This window comes from Dioscorea cayenensis, chromosome 5 (genome assembly GCF_009730915.1).
Source record: "Dioscorea cayenensis subsp. rotundata cultivar TDr96_F1 chromosome 5, TDr96_F1_v2_PseudoChromosome.rev07_lg8_w22 25.fasta, whole genome shotgun sequence".
In the NCBI taxonomy this organism is placed as follows: Eukaryota; Viridiplantae; Streptophyta; class Magnoliopsida; order Dioscoreales; family Dioscoreaceae; genus Dioscorea; species Dioscorea cayenensis.
Genome location: NC_052475.1, coordinates 20,109,115 through 20,126,964, shown reverse-complemented (window position 1 = coordinate 20,126,964; position 17,850 = coordinate 20,109,115). Strand labels below are relative to the sequence as shown.

The 17,850-nt window shown below is 36.8% G+C and overlaps 2 protein-coding genes across 6 annotated transcripts; one reads left to right on the top strand and one right to left on the bottom strand.

Annotated features, from left to right (window-relative positions):
* The first annotated feature begins 10,585 nt into the window (after window positions 1-10,585).
* LOC120261307 (zinc transporter 10-like) lies at window positions 10,586-13,178 on the top strand. Of its 2 annotated transcripts, XM_039269149.1 has the most exons (6): window positions 10,586-11,071; window positions 11,147-11,207; window positions 11,279-11,955; window positions 12,042-12,191; window positions 12,276-12,584; window positions 13,053-13,178. In XM_039269149.1, the coding sequence occupies exons 1-5, from the start codon at window positions 11,057-11,059 to the stop codon at window positions 12,579-12,581; spliced, it is 1,209 nt and encodes a 402-aa protein (XP_039125083.1). In that variant the 5' UTR covers window positions 10,586-11,056; the 3' UTR covers window positions 12,582-12,584; window positions 13,053-13,178. The 2 variants fall into 2 exon arrangements, with proteins under 2 accessions (XP_039125083.1, XP_039125082.1); XM_039269148.1 differs by lacking the exon at window positions 13,053-13,178 and having other exon boundaries at window positions 10,592-11,071; window positions 12,276-12,873.
* Window positions 13,008-14,960, bottom strand: LOC120261306 (probable mitochondrial adenine nucleotide transporter BTL3). 4 transcript variants are annotated; one of them, XM_039269147.1, is made up of 5 exons: window positions 14,253-14,960; window positions 13,876-14,179; window positions 13,369-13,788; window positions 13,218-13,293; window positions 13,008-13,085 (listed from the first exon to the last, which is right to left on the bottom strand). In XM_039269147.1, the coding sequence occupies exons 1-4, from the start codon at window positions 14,594-14,596 to the stop codon at window positions 13,225-13,227; spliced, it is 1,137 nt and encodes a 378-aa protein (XP_039125081.1). In that variant the 5' UTR covers window positions 14,597-14,960; the 3' UTR covers window positions 13,008-13,085; window positions 13,218-13,224. The 4 variants fall into 4 exon arrangements, with proteins under 4 accessions (XP_039125081.1, XP_039125079.1, XP_039125080.1 ...); XM_039269145.1 differs by having other exon boundaries at window positions 13,218-13,788; XM_039269146.1 differs by having other exon boundaries at window positions 13,008-13,293.
* Window positions 14,961-17,850: the final 2,890 nt, after the last annotated feature.

Sequence of the window (17,850 nt, the reverse complement as noted above, 5' to 3'; positions counted from 1 at the left end):
TTGATTTTGTCGGTCCGGGTATCATCATTGAAGATTAAGTCGAGGATGTCCCAAAGACTGCCTTTTCGGACCCAGTTATGGCCATTATGAGTTTTTGGTGATGCCATTTGGTTTGACTAATGCTCCCTCGCAGACTTTTTATGGATTTGATGAACGAGGTGTTTAGACCTTATTTAGACAAGTTTGTCATTGTGTTTATTGATGATATTTTGGTCTATTCACCTTCAAACGAGGGAGCATGCTCAAGCATCTTAGGATTGTTTTGCAAACTCTTCTGGGAGAAGAAATTATATGCTAAATTCTCCAAGTGCGTAGTTTTGGCTCTATGAAGTTGGATTTCTTGGACATGTGGTGTCGGGAGAAGGGATATTTGTGGATCCAAAGAAAGTTGAAGCCATTGTAAAGTGGGAAAGGTCGAAGAATGTTATCGAAGTTCAAGTTTTTCTTGGACTTATGGGTTATTATAGGAGATTTGTGGAAGGATTTTCTTCAATTGCCTTGCCATTATCAAAGTTAACTCGTAAGGAAGTGAAGTTTTCTTGGAATGATGAGTGTGAAAACAGCTTTCAAACTTTGAAGGACCGCTTTGACATCAGCTCCAGCGCTTACTTTGCCGTAAAGTGGGAAAAGAGTTTGTAGTCTACATGCGATGCTTCTCTGCAAGGTTTAGGTTGTGTGTTGATGCAAGAGGGAAAAGTGGTGGCCTATGCCTCTAGGCGCTAAAAGCAGAGATGAGTTGAATTATCCCACCCATGATTTGGAGTTGGCAGTGGTGGTCTTTGTTTTAAAGATTTGGATGCATATCTTTTTGGAGAAAGGTGTCGAATCTTCACAGACCATAAAAGCTTGAAGTATCTTTTCACTCAGAAGGAATTAAATTTGAGGCAATGACGATGGTTAGAATTAATAAAGGATTATGACTTGATCATAGACTATCATCCGAGGAAAAAGCAAATGTGGTTGCTCGATGCTTTTGAGTAGGGAAGTCTACTTCAAAGATCTTCTTTGAGGGTGTCCTATGTGCAACTCTTTCAAAGAATGAAGTGCTTGAGATTAGACCTTAACGTTGGAGATCACTGGAGCATTAGTAGCCGACTTCATAGTAAGACCATTCATCGTTGGATCGATTAAGGAGCTTGCGGTAATGATGAAAAAGTTGATACAAGAGATGCAGAGGTTACATACGTAAGAGACTAGTGAGTTCAGATCGAGAGAAGATGGAATCCTAGAGTTTCGAGGGGACGTGTTTGTGTTCCGCGATTTAGAGCTCAAGAAAGTAATTTTGGAAGAAGCTCATTCTTCGACTTATGCAGCTTCATCCCGGAAGTACCAAGATGTACAGTAACAATCAAGGAGAATTATTGGTGGCAGGGAATGAAGAAAGAGATAGCGAGTTTGTGGCTAAGTGCCTAGTGTGCCAACAAGTCAAGGCAGAGCATCAAAGACCTTCAGATTGTTACAACCTCTTCCAATCCCGTAATGGAAGTGGGAGCATATAACGATGGATTTTGTGGTAGGTTTACCACTAACAACTCGAGGTTTTGATGCAGCGTGGGTGATAGTGGATAGATTGACAAAGTCAAGACATTTCTTAGCGAAAGTGCATACTAAGTATTCCTTGGAGAAATTGGCAAAGTTGTACATAGATGAGATAGTGAAATTGCATGGAGTACCGCTTCGATAGTTTCGGATCGAGACCCTAGATTTACCTCTCGCTTTTTGGCCAAGATTTCGTGAGGCTCTAGGTACAACTTTAAAGTTTAGTATCGCTTATCATCCCCAGACGTGATGGTCAATCGAGAAAGAACCATTCGGACCCTTGAAGACATGTTAAGAGCTTGTGTTATAGATTTTTCAAGGAAGTTGGGATCAACACCTAGCATTGGTGGAGTTTGCCTATAATAATAGCTTTCAAGCAAGCATTGGTATGGCTCCATACGAAGCCTTGTATGGAAGGAAGTGTAGGACTCCTCTTTGTTGGGATGAAGTGGGAGAAAGGAAGCTTCAAAGTGTGGAATTAATTGATCAAACTATTGAGAAAGTGAAAGTGATTAGAGATAGATTGAAAGCAGCTCAGGATAGGCAAAAGAGTTATGCTGACAATCGAAGGAGATTCTTGGAGTTTGAAGTTGGTGATAGAGTATTCTTAAAAATTTCTCCATGGAAAGGGGTAATTCGGTTTTCGAGGTAGGGGAAAGTTGAATCCCGATATATAGGTCCATTTTTGATTCTAGAGAGAATTGGACCGGTAGCCTATCGATTAGAATTACCACCTGAGTTGGAAAAGATTCACAATGTGTTTCATGTCTCCGTGTTGAAGAAGTATATCCCTGACTCTTCTCATTGTCTTGAAACACCACCAGTGGAGTTAAGAGAAGATTTGAAGTTTGAGGTGCAACCGGTGAAGATTTTGGATCACCAAGTGAAAAATCTTCGAAGAAAGAACATACCTATGGTAAAAAGTACTTTGGAGGAATGATGTTGTAGAAGAAATAACTTGGGAACCAGAAGGGAGCAATGAAGAGTAAATATCCCTTGTTGTTTGAAACTAGAGGTATGCTAAATTTCGAGGCGAAATTTCTTTTAAGGGAGGGTAGGATGTGGGAGTTTGACTTTTTCTTTACTTTGCTTATGTTTTTTGCCTTTTTGAGTTTAACTTGTTGTTTAAGTATTTTGAGTGTTCTTTTGTGTTAGGAACTTAGTTATGGTTTTTGGGGAGGTTTTTAAAGTGGGAGAGTCATTTTGAGGTTAACTCGAAAGCCTCACTCGGTTTCCATGCGGGCGCATGGAAGCCCGTGAGGGTTTCTCGTAAAATTCAATTTTTGTGGGCTGAAATGGACCAACCTGAAAGCCTCACGGCCTCCATGCGGGCGCATGGAGCCCGTGAAGATTTCAGAAGTGGCCTCAAAGTGGTCTCACGAGCCTTGGCATATATATTGACCTTCTTGGACCTTCTAGGACATTCCTAGCTTCTTTTTCTCTCCTTCTTCCTTCTCCTCTGATTTTCTTCATTTTTCTCTCTTCAAACCTCTCATCTTTGATCCCCAAACAAAAGAAGAAGTGGAAATCTCATCTCCTTACAAGAAGAAGAGTTCGATTAAGGCATAGAGAGGATTATCGGTGAGTTAGGCTACATCAACTTCCTCCTTTTCACTCCTCTCATCCTTGTTGTGATTCTTTGAAATTTTTGTGAGAAATCTTAGTTATTGAAGTGATTTAAAGATTAGAATCATTTTAAGGTTGTAAAACCATGATTTGGTGAGGAAATGAGAGACATCTTGCATCTCAAGGGTTCGAGTTCATGTAGCACCCGACCCAAGTTGAATTCCTTTTTGTTCTTTTTTGCTGATTTTTGAGGATTTTAAAGGTTTCATTCTTGTTATATCTTCTTATTAGAGTGCTTAGAAAACTCTAGAAACAATTTACTCCTATTTTAAGCACATTTTCCTTCTTTTTTAATTGGTTGTAGTATTGTTGTTGAATCTTGCTTTTGTTGGTTGTTTAACGGCTTCTAGGAGGAGAAGCTTCAAGCAAAGGAAAAGAGATTATAGACAAGTAACTTTGGAGGGTGTTAGCTCGCCAAGTTTGTGAGTGGGATTTACTAAATTATGGACTATATATCATGCATATATATACATATATATATATTGGCCTTTGAATGACAAGATTTCTATCTATAAAACTCTTGAGATGTTATTCATTGGATTTGGATATCATGAGGATTTATGATTTGATCTCCTTCATGGTTTTTACTAAAGATTATTAATATACATATGTTGTTGTTATGATTTGAAAAATATATGTTTTAGAAGATATGTTTGAATTATGTATCCTTATAAAAGATTGATGTTTTTTTCCTATGATGACCAAAAAGCTTTGGGTAAAAACAAATTGAATATTACCATGAAAAATGATGTAATTGATTTGAGGTATACATATGTGTTTTTCAATGAATATTCTTGTATGTCTGCTTTTTAACGAAAAATGTTTTTCATTGAATGGTTATGAACAAGTTGTTGACTTTTGGAGTGAGATTGGCATTTGTGAATACTTGTTCCCTATTGATGAATATATTTAGCCCTACGGGCCGAATGCTATTTATTGCTTTCATTCATGATTTGTGAACATAGTCCCGAATAAGGACCCTTTTCGCTTTGTAATGAATATTTGATTTTATTATGCAAACACTCGTGGGGTCTTGAACATATCCATGGAAATGGTGGGCTACGGCCTTCATGTTCTTGACGGGTGGTTTTGATGGTGACGAAACCCCAATACTTACTGCAGTGAGAGTGTGGATGGTTTCCACGGGCCGACCTGTATAGAGGTGGCGTGGAATACTCGTCAAACCGGTTATGCCATTTCGGTGGGAGCGTAGAGCCACGACTTGGATATAGTTGGGTTGTTCGAGTCACCACACGAACTTCCCAATGGCCAACGCCAAGATATGCGCATCTCTGGTGGCTCCCGACCCTAACCGCGCCACGGTTAGTGAGGGAGGGTTTTCGAGGCTATTTAAAAATATATTTGTTTATTTTTAATCGATGATTTATACATTTTTGAATTATGAGTTACTAAGCCAAAAGTATAAACTTGGATTTCTTACTCATATGGATTTTGAGATGATTTAAAAAGAGTTTTATCGAGCATTTCATTGTTGTAAATTTTATATCTTAATTTATACTTGACAGTCAAAGTATATTGAATATTTTGAGGAGTTGAAATATATTTTTACCTTTTTACTTTAATATATTATGTATGGGATATAGCTCCATGTTTTAGCCACTCACCCGAGTAACCTAGTTACTCATCCCTCTTTATTTTTCCCTCCCCAGTGTGACAAAGACAATAGGGGATAGAAGCGTGAAGTGCTTGGCGAGTAGTTTGTATTTTTCTTAAGTCGTGTATGAAGCTTATATTTTTTGGCATGTAGTTGATGGATCCACTAGGATATTACCAACCCCTAATATTAATATGTATCTTTCTTCTTTGATACTTTTTAAATATGTTGGTTAGCTTTTATGTTGTGTATGAGATGTATACTCTCTAAGTGAATGGTTGTTGTCATGGTTTAAATTAAAGTGATGGGTTGTGTAGGAACATTTGGGTATATTGGATTGCTAGAATGTTTATTATTGTTATAGTGGTTTTGATCGGAAAGCAGGTTAGCCTTACGGTGATCTAGGGGTGAGTTAGTGTTGGACCTCCCTTGGGTTATCGTGGGCGGTATGTCATGAGTGGGACCCATGAGGCCGGGCGTGATGAGCATAAACTCTATGGAAAAATCTAGAGTCGCCAGAGATTTATGCTAATCAAGGATCCTCCAGCACATCTAAAGCATCAGGTGTAGATCAAAATGCAATTATACAGGAGCAATATACTCAACTTATGGCATTGCTATAGTAGAATTAAAATATGCTACTATATATTCTGATTCAGGACCTCATGAGGAATCTCAAATGCGAAAATATTCTGGTACTCTTACATGCTTTCTTGTGCATAAAAACACAACCAAAGATCTTTTGTCCACACCATGGATCATTGACACCGATGCATCTGATTATATTGTTTGTAACACTTTCCTTTACAATGTTGTTGACTGCAAAATCTCTCATTTTGTCATTCTTCCAAATGGTGAAAAGGTTCTTGCCACTCACATTGGGTTTGTTAGGTTGACAGGAAAATTAATTTTGAGTAATGTTCTTTGTGTCCCAACATTTTCTTTTAATCTTATCTCTGCACAAAAACTATCTCAGGATCTGCATTGTTGTCTGGCTTTCTTTCCAAATCTTTGTTTTATGCAGGACCTTTCGACCTAGCAGACAATTGGAGTGGTAAAATGAGGAATGGATTGTATAATTTGTTGAGGCATGAAGTTTCAGCATCCTTTCTTAGTCAAACCTTACCAGGTTTCATCTAGAGATTCCTATAACTATAGCAAGCACCCTACGTGAAAATTTTGACTTATGGCATTATCGACTTGGACATCCTTCAAGCTCTAGAATGAGACTTTTTAATGATGATATCACTGAATTATTTCAAAGTAAACTATGTCATATTTGTCCTCTAGCCAAACTACATAGACTACCCTTTCCAAATAGCCAACATAAAGCTATCAAGTGCTTTGATCTTGTGCACTGTGATGTATGGGGACCTTGCAATGAAATATCATATGATGGTTTTCGTTTCTTTCTCACCATTGTTGATGATTTTAGCCATTGTACTTGGGTTTATTTACTCAAACATAAATCTGATGTTGGTTCTATTTTGCAAGGTTTCTGTATGATGATAGAAACTCAGTTTGACACAAAGGTCAAGGTGATACGTAGTGATAATGGTGGGGAGTTCAATCTCAAGGACTTTTATTATAAGAAGGGAATTGTTCATCAGAAAACATGTGTAGGAACCCCTCAACATAATGCTATAGTAGAGAGGAAGCATCAACATATTTTAAACGTAGCTTGAGCATTGAGATTTCAAAGTCGTTTGAAGTTAAAATGTTGGAGTGATTGTATTCTCACTACTATCTACTTGGTCAATAGAACTCCATCACCCAATTTAAGAGAGAAATCTCCTTTTGAGTTTTTTTTTAAAAACAAGCCATCATATAAACACCTTCGTGTCTTTGGTTGTTTTGCCTTTTGCTCCACCCATACAAATAATAGACATAAATTCGATCCTCGTGGAAGAGAATGTGTTTTTCTAGGATATCCTTTTGGAATAAAAGGTTATAAACTATTAGATTTAAAGAACAAAAGAGTTTTTATATCGAGGGATGTTGTGTTTTATGAGACTGTCTTTCCTTACAAAACAAAGCTAATGGAGAATAATAATATGAGTTCAACAAATCAGCAAGAAACCTTGCAAAATGGCCACACATCAGAATCAAATCCTGTTGCAAACATTGATTATCATCCTATTCAATCACATCATATGATTCCTGAGCGCACCAACATTTCTTTGCCTTTACCTTCAAATGAAAATGTTGTGCTTGAGCTCATTACAAAAAATCAAGATCAAAGCATTGATAAACAATCTTTCTCCCATTCACCAAGGATATCCAATAAGCCTAAAAGAACCCCTTCGTACTTACAGGACTTCATTTGTCAACAAGTCACTACCTCATTTGACCATTCAAATGAGGCTGCCAGGAAGAAAGAGCCATACATATCAGGTAATCCTTATCCTTTTGCTATACTATGACCTATGAACACCTAACTCCACAATATAAAAGTTTCATTTCTTCCATTTTTACTCAAATAAAACCTAATTCCTATAATGAAGCATGTGAAAGTCCAGAATGGAAGAAGGTTATAGATGCTAAGATTGCAGCCTTGGAAGTAAATAACACTTGGATTTTATCTGATCTGCCTCTTGGAAAGCAAGTTGTTGGATGCAAATGGGTATACAAAATAAAATATAGTGCCAATGGGTCAGTTGAGAGATACAAGACGAGACTTATGGCCAAAGGGTACACACAACAAGAGGGCTTGGATTACCATGAAACTTTCTCACCAGTGGCAAAAATTGTTTCAGTGGGAACACTTTTAGCATTTGCAGCTCAAAATGGCTAATACATTCATCAATTCGATGTAAATAACGCATTTTTACATGGAGATTTGAATGAAGAATTCTACATGCAACTGCCGCCGGGATATCCTACAAGAAATAACTCGAAGGTGTGTAAACTCTTGAAGAGTTTGTATGGCCTGAAGCAAGCATCACGCCAATGGTATGCTAAGCTTACAGATTTTGTTATCAAACTTGGTTTTATATAGTCCAAAGCTGATTATAGTCTTTTCATCAAGACAAAAGATGGAATTTTCACTTCGATATTGATTTACGTGGGTGATATTATAGTTACAAGTAACAGTTTGGACTCTGTTAAGCAACTAAAATCTCTGAATGAGAAATTCAAGATCAAAGACTTAGGAGGTTTAAAATTTTTCAATGGAATTGAAGTTGCCCGATCAGAGAAAGGAATATATATCAGTCAACGGAAATATGCTCTAGACTTGCTTGTGGATTGTGGAACAAGTGGTGCAACTCCTGTTAAGTTACCACTTGATCAGAATTTTAAGCTATCAAAGGAAGATGGTGAACTTCTTCTAGATCCATCACTCTATAGAAGATTGGTTGGAAGGCTTATGTATTTGACTTAAACTAGACCAGACTTATCTTATTCTGTGCAATTACTAAGTCAGTTCATGGAAAAGCCAAGAAGCAGCCACTTAAATGTAGCTCACAAAGTGTTAAGGTATATCAAGAAGGCTCCTGCACAGGGACTTTTTTATCCTTCAACATCTGATTTACAATTAAAAGTATACTGTGATAGTGACTGGGGAGCTTGCCCAGATACTCAAAGATCAGTAACCGGTTACTGTGTCTTTCTCAGGCCATGTCTTGTGTCTTGGAAATAAAAAAAAAAAAGCAACACACAATATCAAGGTCATCGACAGAGGCTGAATACCATGCTATGGCATCTGTGTGCTGTGAGTTAATCTCGTTACGATATCTACTTCATGATCTGTGTGTGGAGCATCCTCATGCTGCAACACTATATTGTGATTAAAATCTGCATTACATATAGCTGCTAATCTAGTATTCCACGAGTGAACTAGACATATTAAGCTCGGTTGCCATCTTGTTCGAGATAAGATTCAAGAAGTTAGTCTTGCTACACAACATGTTAGCAGTAATTCACAAGTTGCAAATATGCTGACAAAACCATTAAACAGTTCTTTGTTTTACAATCACTTATCCAAGATGGGAGTAAAAGATGTCTACTCTCCATCTTGCGGGGGGGCTGTCAAAGAATGAAAAAGAAGATATGTGCAAGATTGCAAATCTGCAGCAAATCTGCCATCAAGATACTCATAGGAAGACACCACAAATAAACAAAGATCAAATCTTTTGTAAACAGTTATCAGCTGCATAATGCACAGCTGCATTTTGTTTGGTTTGTTATTTGTCTCTTTATTCATTTATTTGCTTTACTAAGGGCCCGTTTGGATTGTGGAATAGGAATGAGAAGGGGAGGAATGAGGAGAAGGGAGGAGTGTGAATGAGAATAGGGGGAAAGGGGAAGATAATGATAAAGGTGTTTGGTTGGAGGATTGAGAGTTATGAATAAAAAAAAATAGAAGAGAGAAATATAGTATAATCACATCTATGCCCTTTTATACAAATAAGATGATATTTTACAAAACAATAGTTTATATTTAATAGTAAATAATTATTATAATTATCATTAAATATTTTTAATTATTTAACTATTTTAATTTGTTGTTATTAAATATTTCATCTAATTAATATATTGTAAAATAAATTTATTATTTTAAATAATAAATAATTAGCATGATTTATTATTATTAAGTATTTATAATTATTTAATTATTTATTTTAATTAATTAAAATGCAATATTATAACTAATTAATATAACGTAACAAATGTTTGTTATATTAATTAATAAATAAATAACGGTTTTATTGTTATTTAATATTTTTATATGTAAATTATTTCTTTTAATTGTGATTAAATATTTCAACTAATTAATATAATTTAAAAATTATTTATTTATTAAATAAATAAATAACTAATATAAATTTATAATTATACAGGAAGGGGTATAAAAGTCATTTCATTACTATTGAGTCTAAATCCCCCAATTTTGGGAGGATTGGAAATGCACATGCATGCATCTCATTTTCATACCAACCCACTTTTCACTCCTTTCCTTATTGCCAAACATGGGTTTAAACATCATGGATGCATGCCATTCTTACTCCCAAGGCACGAATCTATGAACCAAACACCCACTAAAAGTTTGTAATGTACTATAATCAATTTCTTTTGTTGAATAACACTAAAGCATTTTAATCTTTTACTGAGCTATTTCTTAAACTTATTGAACCTTAGACCAACATTAAGAATAAAGATAAAATAAAAATAAGACATGCTCTACTAAATAAAAGTAGACAAAGTAACAATGGGGCACACCTCTAAAAGTGGTTATAAAATCTAAGGTATTATTCCATATTACTTAATGAGATATATAGCCTAATTAAATAACAGAATATAAAATTAATTAGGAAATTAATGATAGTGATGATTTGAAATAGTGATTAACAACTAAATAAGAACTGAATAAAACAACTTATTCCAAAAATTAACAGTTAACTAGATGAAAACTTTAAAAAAAATACTTTTAAAACAAATTCTAAATTTGGGAAATCATAAAAAAAAATTGTAATTATATTTTATTTGAGTTATTTTTAAATTTTTTTTATTTATAAAAATCACTCTCTTTATTTAATTCTAAAAAATTACAATAAATATCAAAGGATTTATAGTTAGTGGTAATTGATCCTACATGAAAAATAAGAGTGAGATATTCAAACCCCAATTTGTTATTTTCTGTTGAAAACGTGTAAATTAGACAATCAATTTTTGTCCCATACACCTGTGTTTGTGGCTTTTATAAAATAATAATAATAATAATAATAATAATAAATACAATATATATATATATATAGAAGCCCAGATTTTGGATCCGGATATACAATGGACAGCCCCCAGACCACTTTGCAGCAACTCGGTCCGTTAACAACCTTCACGGGTACATTTTAAGCTCAAAACCAATCCCGGTGGAACACCAAAACAACAGACAACCGACCATGTCCACCCACACGCGCGAAAGAGCCGCCATAACCCATCCCGCGTGCGTGCCATTATGTCGACATCGTAACAACACCTCTCCAAACCATCAAGATACCGCCACGTGTCCAATCCAACGACTCAAGCTCCCCATCTCGTTACCGAAAGCCCCACAAAAGCGGGCCCCGCCGTAAACCTCCATCCAATTATCCACCGTCCGATCCGAATCCAAAGTCCCTAATGTTATCACGTGACCCTGGCGTGCTCTTTGTCTCATTCCCGCTTTCTTTGAAAGTCTAACAATGGCGTCATCTCCTTCTCTGCGTTTTCGCTTTATATTCTTTATCGGATCCACAAACCGAGAACTAAATCGCGATCCGCGCTGAAGAGAACTCAGTGATGTCTTTCTTCGAGGTTAGTGCTCCTCTGTCTTCTCGGATTTTGCTCATGTTATCGGAGCTCCGGTGCACAAATCTCAAAAGTTCTCAGGATCCGAATCCGCTTCTCTTCCTCCTCGGCCGTGTCCGCCACCATGCTCGTCTCTTCACCGGTGATTCATTCGCACGCATCTAAAAGCTTTCTTTTTTTCTAATATTTTTTTCTAAATGGGGGTATTTATAGAAGAGAACTTATCTGCGGTGAGATGCGGTGGCGGCGAAGGTGCGGAGGAGTGCCGGAATGATGCGGCAGCGATGAAGCTGAAACTGATTGCGATAGCGACGATTCTGGTCGCCGGTGTTGCGGGTGTGGCGATTCCGTTGGTCGGGAGGAAGCGTCGGATGATGAGGACTGATGGTTCTTTGTTTGTTCTGGCGAAGGCGTCCGCGGCCGGCGTTATACTGGCGACGGGGTTTGTTCATATGTTGCACGACGCGCAGGCGGCGCTGACGAGCCCTTGTTTGCCGGCGATGCCATGGCGGAAGTTTCCGTTCTCGGGGTTCATAGCCATGGTGGCGGCTCTGGGAACGTTGGTGGTTGACTTTGTTGGGACGCAATACTATGCGCAGAAACACCGAGAGGAGGCGATGGGTGTGAAAGCAACTGCGGCCGCGGCGATCGCGGCGGTTGAGGAGGGCATCTCAGCCGTGCCCGAAGCGCCGGAGACGGCAGAGGGCGATAAGGACGCGATGCACATCGTCGGGATGCACGCGCACGCGGCCGCGCATCGGCACAGCCACGCGCACGGGCATCGCGCGTGCGATGGCAGCGACGTCGCGCAGCACACGCACAGCCATGGGCACGCGCATGAAGACGAAAGCGAAGTGCCATCCCATGTGCGGCATGTCGTCGTCTCTCAGGTACTCCCCTTTTCACTCTCTTCATCTACTTCAATTCCAATCAAAAGGTCCAAACTTTGAATGCATTGTTGTGGATTTATCATCAGATTCTAGAGCTTGGTATCGTTTCGCATTCAGTGATCATTGGGTTGTCGCTGGGAGTGTCCCGGAGCCCGTGCACTATCCGGCCGCTTGTGGCGGCGCTGTCATTCCACCAGTTCTTCGAAGGTTTTGCATTGGGAGGCTGCATTTCACAAGTGAGAACTCACTCAAAGTTTCAATCTTTGGCATTACATTGTTACAATGAAGCTTTGTGTTAGTAATGATTCAATGTGTTGCAGGCCCAGTTTAAGAACTTTGCTGCAGGACTAATGGCAAGCTTCTTTGCGATCACTACACCATTGGGGATTGCGGCGGGGGCTGGGGCGGCTTCCTTTTATGACTCTTATAGCCCGAGAGCGCTGGTTATTGAAGGTTTGCTCGATTCAGTGTCGGCTGGCATTCTTATTTACATGGCTCTAGTGGATCTCATTGCTGCTGATTTCTTGAGTAGGAGTATGAGCTGCAATTTCCGGTTGCAGGCTGCATCATATACTGCTTTGTTTCTTGGTGCTGCTTCAATGTCTGCCCTTGCTATCTGGGCTTAAATGGTGAGCGACATCTGTACCTTTGTATAGTGTGTTCAGTTTTGTTTGGTTGAAGTGTAGGCTATCTTGCCTTCAAGTTAACAACAAACGTGTATACTTCTTTCACAAGGGAAGAATGAATTTGATCAATTTTACAGTGAAACAGTTATTGAGCTTCACTTTGTGTTTCCATGTATTGTTTGGTCTGGGAGAATTGTTTATGATGACCGAGTAATATTGAAATGTGTGTGTATGTGGGGTTATATGAAGAAAATAAAAAAGATGGCAGAGTAATGCCTCTTCTTGTGTTTTACCTGATTCCGAGAATCAGCGATGTTTCTCTAAATTGTCTACAAATCAAACAGGGCAAAAAGAAACCACAAATTTTCAGCTCTCAAATTGAATTGTGAAAAAGGAATCATGAATTTCAATATCACTCAGCCATTGTGTTGAATTGCTTGTCACTGATGAATGCTTTATTCTCCGGTGCAGCTGCTATCAGTTTCTCCCGTCTTTCATGGTTTACTATGGAAAATATCAACACTTTGATCATCATCTTCTGCTATTATAATGAGCTAGAGCTCCAGAACAAGGATAGAAACAGTTATCTATGCCAACCAAATTGAATTTGAATTCATAGATATAGTGGGAGGTTACCAATTGATCAACTGATTTTCAATACAGACTTCATCGTCTCATAGAATAAATAGCTCAAAGAGGCTGAAGGCAGCACCTGCAAGCATAGCAGACCAAACATTACTACTAGACATAATGTGCAGAGGAAGACTTCATCGAGGAAAAACCAAACCTGAAGAGTGCTAGGAATGAGACCAGTGAAGAGTGAGCTAACACCTTCTCTTTGTATCATCTTGATGAAGGCTGGACCCAGTCCTAGACTTCTTGACTGCTGAAGCTGGAGTTGCCTTCTGATAACCTCCAGCGGGTATGTTAAAGTTTCAGCACAAGCTCCGGCAATGGCTCCATACAGCAAGGTCCTTGCAATACCAATATCTTTCTCACTGCCTCGCTGCTTACCATGCAAGAGATATGAAGTCTTCAGGATGTCATAAACTGCATAGAAGACGGCACTGGCTGGTCCTATGCTCATCAGAGCTGGAGTTAGTCCTTTGTAAAGAGAGAGGAAGCCTTCATTATGCATCATGTGATAGAAGCAGCCAGCCACACCTCCTAATGCGTCGCCACCCGGAGCAGCCAGTCTTGTTCTAATCTGTCAATTTCCTAACAGCCTCAGGATTACTGCAGCAATCCATATCAAAAAAAGAGACTATTTCTGATCATCTATCTCTTCACTTACAGTATCGAGCGGGAGACAGAAAATGGTAGCAGTGACACCGGAGATGCCACCACCAATTAGTCTATCATGGTTTGTAATCTCCTTCTTTTCTGGCATGCTCAGAAGACAATCCAGGTACATGTCATAGCATATAAAGTTGATCGATTTGAATGGGACCATACGAAATAGATTCAACATGTTCCCCTTCCAAAACCCTTTCAAACCTTCTGAAACCCATATACATTTGATGATCTCTATCCATGAATGCTTAGAACCTTGCACAATACACTCTAGCTTGATTCTCTCCAACGGCGCGATACATGTTCTGAGTAAATGAATTGAATTAAATGAATCCGGAGACATGCAGAATGTATGAGGAAGAAGGCAAGAAGGCTGACCTGGATAGAACAGTTGAAACTGCACCGGCAAGAAGGAATTTCGGCATATCACTCCATGAATGCTTAGGTCCACCTTTGCCCACACCAGAAGCCTTTGTTTTGTTCAAGTTGGAGAGAAAATTTCTGAATGCTCGGACTTTCGCCACTTTAGTCAATGATAAACTTGCCAAACTCGGGAATTCATCATCTGGCTGAAGAATCTTGGCAGCCAAATGATTACTGGAGAAGGACTGCTGGAAGAGAACTTGAGGAGATTCTGATGGAAAGGGAACATCTTCATCTTTGTCCAGGCTTAGGCTGGGGAAGTACTTGTGGAATGTGGACATAGATTCAGAATGATGCATGTTGTGCTGTGACAGGATTCAAGTTTGAGATTTTCTTTATTAAAGCCAAGAAAATAGAAAGAAAATGAAAGACAGAGATGTTTGATTGTGTTTTCTCTTTGGTGATGCGCTCATATATATATATATATATATATATATATTGATGAACTTGAATGAATGAACTTTGTGGTGATTGGAAGACAAGAAGGAGATAAGGTATTTGGTTGGAAGCCAATTGGCTGATGCTTCTCCAGACATTGGTGGTGTAAAGACAGTTCAAATTCTTGTGGTTTTGTATATGCCACTGGTATCTGTCTGCTTCTATGTTAAAAAATTGCACAAGGTTTGGTTGAAAATTAGTGAAATAGAAGCGTTTGGATTTGTCCAATTTTTAAATTGAAAACATGAAGAACATGCGTTTGTTGGAGCTCTCTTGTTAATTAATTATTGTCATTAATAATTCACTCAGCTTTACCTTTGATTTCACTCTAGATTATTTATTTTATTTTTAATTTTTTTATGTGTTCTTTTTATGTTCCTCCTTTTGTTATAAATTCTAGCTCCAAATCTTAATGTGTATCACTATCACCAATAGTGCTTTTTTCAAAATGAAAATTCTTCAATTAATTTATTTTCTTTAATAAAGTTTGTTCTCTTTTATAATAAAGAGAAATTGGTCAAATACATATAATTTTTTTATGTTTAATGGAAAGTAAGTCACTCCGTTATCACATAATATTGATACAATGGCATGTTTTGTTTTCTCATAAAAATCACTTCTCATAATTTATGTAACTCTCATTTTTTAGTAGTTCTCATTTTATTGTAAACATGGGAACCTTATATTTATATAATTTTATGGAGCCTTCGATACAAATAGTTGAAAATTAAAAGCAAAATACTAAAATATTTTTATACACTAAAAATTATTTTAAAAATTATGACTTTTGGTATTCGAATAGTCCAACGATACCTCGGGTCCTCTCACAGATACGTGACAAATACCCCAGCTCACGTACATTCCTGATAATTAAATTATAAGAGTTTGTCATCAACGATCAAAAAAATAAAAATAAAAATTCGTACTCCAATTTTCAATTGGTTGCTTACACGGCAATGGCTCCATTGAAGAGCATAATTTGTCACCATCATAGTTTATTATCCAACAGTGGCCCTGTTGAGAAGTACACTTGTCACTATATGAAAGTTACTTTAATATATCTCTTTATATGATTTCGTTTTATTTTTATTTACAATTGCCATTGGGTGTTGAAAGTAATCTTTGTAATCCACGAAAACATTGAGCTGGTAGATTCAACTAAAAGGGGGCACATGCCGTCTTTTGACCCAGAACTGACCCGGTAATAATCGTCGGGTCAAGTGATCCGGTGGACCAGACAGCTAATCCATAACCCGTTTGGACTGTAGCGAGCCCAGTTACAGATTGGACTGTCTCCAACTTGTGACTCAGCGGGTTAACCCGTAACCTGGCCGGGTCACCACCGCATTGAATCGGCCAACCCAGTTTTTTTATTTTAATTTTTTTAAATTTTATTATAAAAACTAAATATGAGCTTTGAAAGAATCAAACTTATAAGTTATAACCTTTTATTTAGACTCCCAAAACTTAAAACCAACCCACCAACAAATGGTTGTTATTTTATTACTACCAAATATTATTAAAAACAAGCTTGTCTTATTTTATATTTAATATTCAATATAAAAAAATTATATATACAGAAAATTATTATTATAAAAGCCACCCTATTTTAATGGTGTAAAATAATATAAACATGGTAATTTAAAATTATAATTTTTTTTAATACTTTAATATTTTTTTTACGTGGAATTTCTAAAATTTTGTGTACTTTTAAATATGTTATTAACATAAAATTATAATATTTTTAAAAATATTTATCAATAAATAATTCACTTAAATTTTTATTAAATTGATAACAAAGTTTTTATTCCAACATAATTTTCAAAAAATTCTTTTAGTTATAATTTTTTATCTATTTTATTTAAAAATTTTATTTAATTTTTTTTAATTAGGGTAAAAATATTCATTATGAGATAATTGCAACAATCATTATAAAAAACCATTTATCTTTTAAAAGTCTACAATATATTTCATTTCCATAATTAACTTTTTTATAAAAAATAAATTATTATTTAGTAAAATCTCTTCAATTGGGTGAGTGATTCATTTTAATCAAATCAATAATTTTTTAAAATATTTTAATTTAATCTAATATCAGCAAATATATACTCCCTCCGTTTCTTTTTATCTGTCGTAAACCCATATTTCTTTTTATCTGTTATTTCTAAACATCAAGAAGCATTTATTATTTCTTTTCCAAAATTACCCTAACACTCTATTCTATTCTCCTCTTGAAATTTAATATGAGAGAGAAACGTGAAGATATAAATTATGGGTAATTTTGGAAAGATAACTAATTTTTTTTATTAAATTATGTGAAATAAATAACTTTCTTGGTATGTGAGATTCGGTTATTCACGACAGATAAAAAGGAACAGAGAGAGTAGTTTTGAAAACATTGTTAAAAAAAAATTAAATAATAAATATTTAAGAACAAAATAAATTATAAGTGTATTCGAATTTATGACTATGGATGAGTTATAACAACACCAACCTAGCCAACCTAACCATTGCTTGTGGTACGCCCCAACCCACGGGCCCCCTGGACGCGACAACCGTCGTGATGATCCCAATGAGAGACACTCCGCCACTCAACCTTCAAGTCACCGCAAAGCTGTCAAAACACCGGGAATCAACAACCTCAAACAACAAGTACAAAATAGGGGAAGTCAAAGATACGCAAGGGAAGCATCAACCACAAGACCTGATAACATAATTCAAGAACTGCACTGTTCACAAGTATAACGGAGTTTCCAAGAGGTTAGAGAAACATATAAACCATGCTTTTAGAGTTTCAAACACACTAATGGATCCATGCTCGACTACAACATATACATGCTTAAGGATAACATAATATACATGAACGTGGTATTGAATGAAAACAAACAGTGGATGCCCAACACACCGCTTTAATACTGCACTATTGCCTGCAACAGCCTGGGAAGAAGAAAGAGGGGTGAGCAACTAAAGTTACTCAGTGAGTGGGTTAGCACAATACTACAAGAATATACCAAAATACACAAAATAACTCACCAAAATAATGCTTTACTAATACCAATAGTTTAGAATATAGATAAACATAACAAAAATCATCGATACAATATAACAAAAGACA